Source organism: Nicotiana attenuata, chromosome 10 (genome assembly GCF_001879085.1).
Source record: "Nicotiana attenuata strain UT chromosome 10, NIATTr2, whole genome shotgun sequence".
Classification (NCBI taxonomy): Eukaryota; Viridiplantae; Streptophyta; class Magnoliopsida; order Solanales; family Solanaceae; genus Nicotiana; species Nicotiana attenuata.
This window is the reverse complement of record NC_031998.1, coordinates 40868772-40871768: the sequence shown is the minus strand read 5'-3', so window position 1 is coordinate 40871768 and position 2997 is coordinate 40868772. Positions and strand designations below refer to the sequence as shown.

At 38.1% G+C, this 2997-nt stretch overlaps 1 protein-coding gene across 1 annotated transcript; it reads left to right on the top strand.

Annotated features, from left to right (window-relative positions):
- LOC109233735 lies at positions 375-1377 on the top strand. The gene is made up of 2 exons (XM_019399601.1): positions 375-834; positions 938-1377. The coding sequence occupies exons 1-2, from the start codon at positions 375-377 to the stop codon at positions 1375-1377; spliced, it is 900 nt and encodes a 299-aa protein (XP_019255146.1).

The window sequence follows — 2997 nt, the reverse complement described above, 5'->3', positions numbered from 1 at the left end:
GATTTAGATGCAGAATCCATTTGTCAAAACTTCAGAAATGTTGCTAGACAAGGAGACATATCCCCTAGGTTTATGGATAAGGGTAAATTAGCTGGTATGGGTAAAAAAAAAGAAGGAGATTCCTAGCATTCAACCAGCTGGGGTCCAAATAAGGAGGACTCACTCTAAATCCATCAATTAAAGATGAATGCTCTATTATGGAACATTAGATCTGTCAATACACAAGGAGCCTTTGAAAGGCTTATAAAAATGCATAGAAAATACCATTTTGAATTCATAGGGCTGATGGAACCAATGCAGCAATCAAGAAAACTGGATGGCTACAAGAGGCAGATTGAATTTGAACAAGCCTTTATCAATATCTCTAATAAGATATGGGTATTATTGATGGCAAGTATGATGTAACTGTGGAGATTAATTCAGTACAACAGTTAACATTGAGGTTATTTGATATAGAGACGCAGAAGGAATTTATGATCACATTAGTCTATGCTAAATGTGATCACTTTGACAGAATTGAGTTATGGGATTCACTGTATTATTTAGCTCAAGACATGACTATCCCATGGTTGGTTGGAGGTGATTTTAATGTGATTTGGGATGAAGAAGAGAAGTTTGGAGGGCTGCCAGTCCCTTTAAATGAAGTTGATGACTTCAGGCATTGTATGACTACTTGCAACCTTTCAGATCTTGGTTTTAAAGGGAGTATATATACTTGGTGGAATGGTCGTGCAGAAGAAGACTGTATTTTTGAAAGGCTGGATAGAGTTTTTGCTAACTTTGAAGCTCAACAGTTATGGCCAGGAATGGAGGTCACTCATCTGCCCAAAATTGGTATGTCCTCTCTTGATTTCATTTGATTCAGCTTCTGTTCCTATAAAGAAGAGCTTCATATTTTTAAAGTTTTGGACAGAACATGAATCCTTTAAGGCTGTAGTACGGGAGAACTGGGAAGCAGATCTCTATGCAAATCCTTTCATATTGTTTAATCACAAACTCAAGAAACTGAAGAAGGCTCTATCAACATGGAGCAGGGCTACTTTTGGTGATATTTTTCAGAAGATAGCTAGCTTGGAAGAGGTAGTTAGAGTTCATGAAGCTCAGTTTGAAATTAATCCTGCAAAACAAAATAGAGAAAGATTGCAGAAGGTGCAGGCAGAATTAATCAAATATCTGGCATTGGAAGAAAAGTTTTGGAAGCAGAAAGCTAGAATGCAATGGTTCAATGATGGAGATAGAAATGCGAAATTATTTCATGCACATGTGAATGGGAGGAGAAAGAGGCTACAGCTTAAGAGAATCCAAAACACAGCTGGTGTTTGGATAGAAGATAAGGAAGAAATGGCTAATGAGGCAGTACAATTTTTTCAAAAATAGTTTCATGAAGAAGTGGTTCCTACTGCATTTGATATCATTGAACATGTACCACACATGGTGGATATGGAACAGAATCAAGAACCGCTGAGACAACCTACTGCAGAAGAGGTCAAACAGGCTGTGTACGGGCTGAATGGTGATAGTGCTGGGGGTCCCGATGGATTTAATGGCTGTTTTTTTCATAGTTGCTGGGATATCGTTGGGGAGGATGTGGTGGAGATGGTGAAGGCCTTTTTCAATGGACAAGATCTTCCTAGGTTTATCACTCATACAAACCTAGTATTACTACCTAAGAAGAAAGATGTGATCACATTTTCAGACATGAGGCCTATTAGCCTTAGTAATTTTATCAACAAAGTATTTTCAAGGGTTATTCATGAGAGATTAGCTGGGCTCTTACCTAATCTTATATCTGATGAGCAAGCTGGCTTTGTGAAGGGCAGAAGTATTGTAGAAAATGTTCTATAGACATAAGAGATAATCACTGATATAAGGTTAAGGACTAAGGCAGGACCAAATGTAGTAATTAAGCTGGATATGATGAAGGCCTATGACAGACTTTCATGGCTGTTTCCGACAAAAATTTTGAGGAAAATAGGCTTTTCTGAAAGATTCATTTGTTGGGTGTTTGGTTTGGTCTCTAATAATTGGTATTATGTCTTGATAAATGGCCAACCACATGGTTTTTCAAGTCCACTAGAGGAGTGAAACAGGGAGATCCCTTATCTCCTACTTTGTTCATACTGGCAGCAGAAGCATTATCAAGAGGATTGAATGCCTTGCATAATAATCTCTATTTCTGTGGCTTTGACCTGCCTAAGTGGAGTCCTAAGATTAATCACTTGGCATACGCAGATGATACCATTATCTTTTCTTCTTCAGATGAAATTTCCTTGCAACTGATAATGCAACTTTTTTCAGCTTATGAAGCAGCTTCAGGTCAGTTGATTAACAAAGCAAAATCTGCAGTCTATATGCATCATCTTACCAATGAAACAGTGTTTAGCAAGGTTGAAAGAGTGTTTGGGATCAGGAGGCAGGAGTTCCCATTTACATATTTGGTATGCCCTATTTGCTATGCTAGGAGGAAGATGGAATATTATAATGGTCTCATAAACAAGGTGCTGGATAAACTGCAGTCTTGGAAGGGGATAATGTTGTCTATAGGAGACAGGGCTGTGTTGATTTCTCGTATTACTCAGAGTATGCCTATTCACTTACTGTCAGCGGTTAATGCACCAGCTTTGTTATCAATAAATTGCAAAAACTCATGGCAAGATTTTTCTGGAGTAGTTCAATTGAAGGAGGTAGCAGGCATTGGGCTTCTTGGGATACATTATGCTTGCCACAAGAAGAAGGAGGGATTGGTTTTAGATCTTTACTTGATGTCTCTAAGGCATTATTTTGTAAGTTTTGGTGGAACTTCAGAACAAAACCATCATTGTGGAGTTCATTTATGAGCCAAAAATACTGTAAGAAACTAAATGCCATTGCTGTTCCATGGAGAAGAAATGGCTCTCATATTTGGAGGAAAATGTTAGAATGCAGAGATAATATTGAGCATCAAATTCTATGGCAGCCTAAAATGGGATCTGCATTATTTTGGTTTGAGAATTGGAC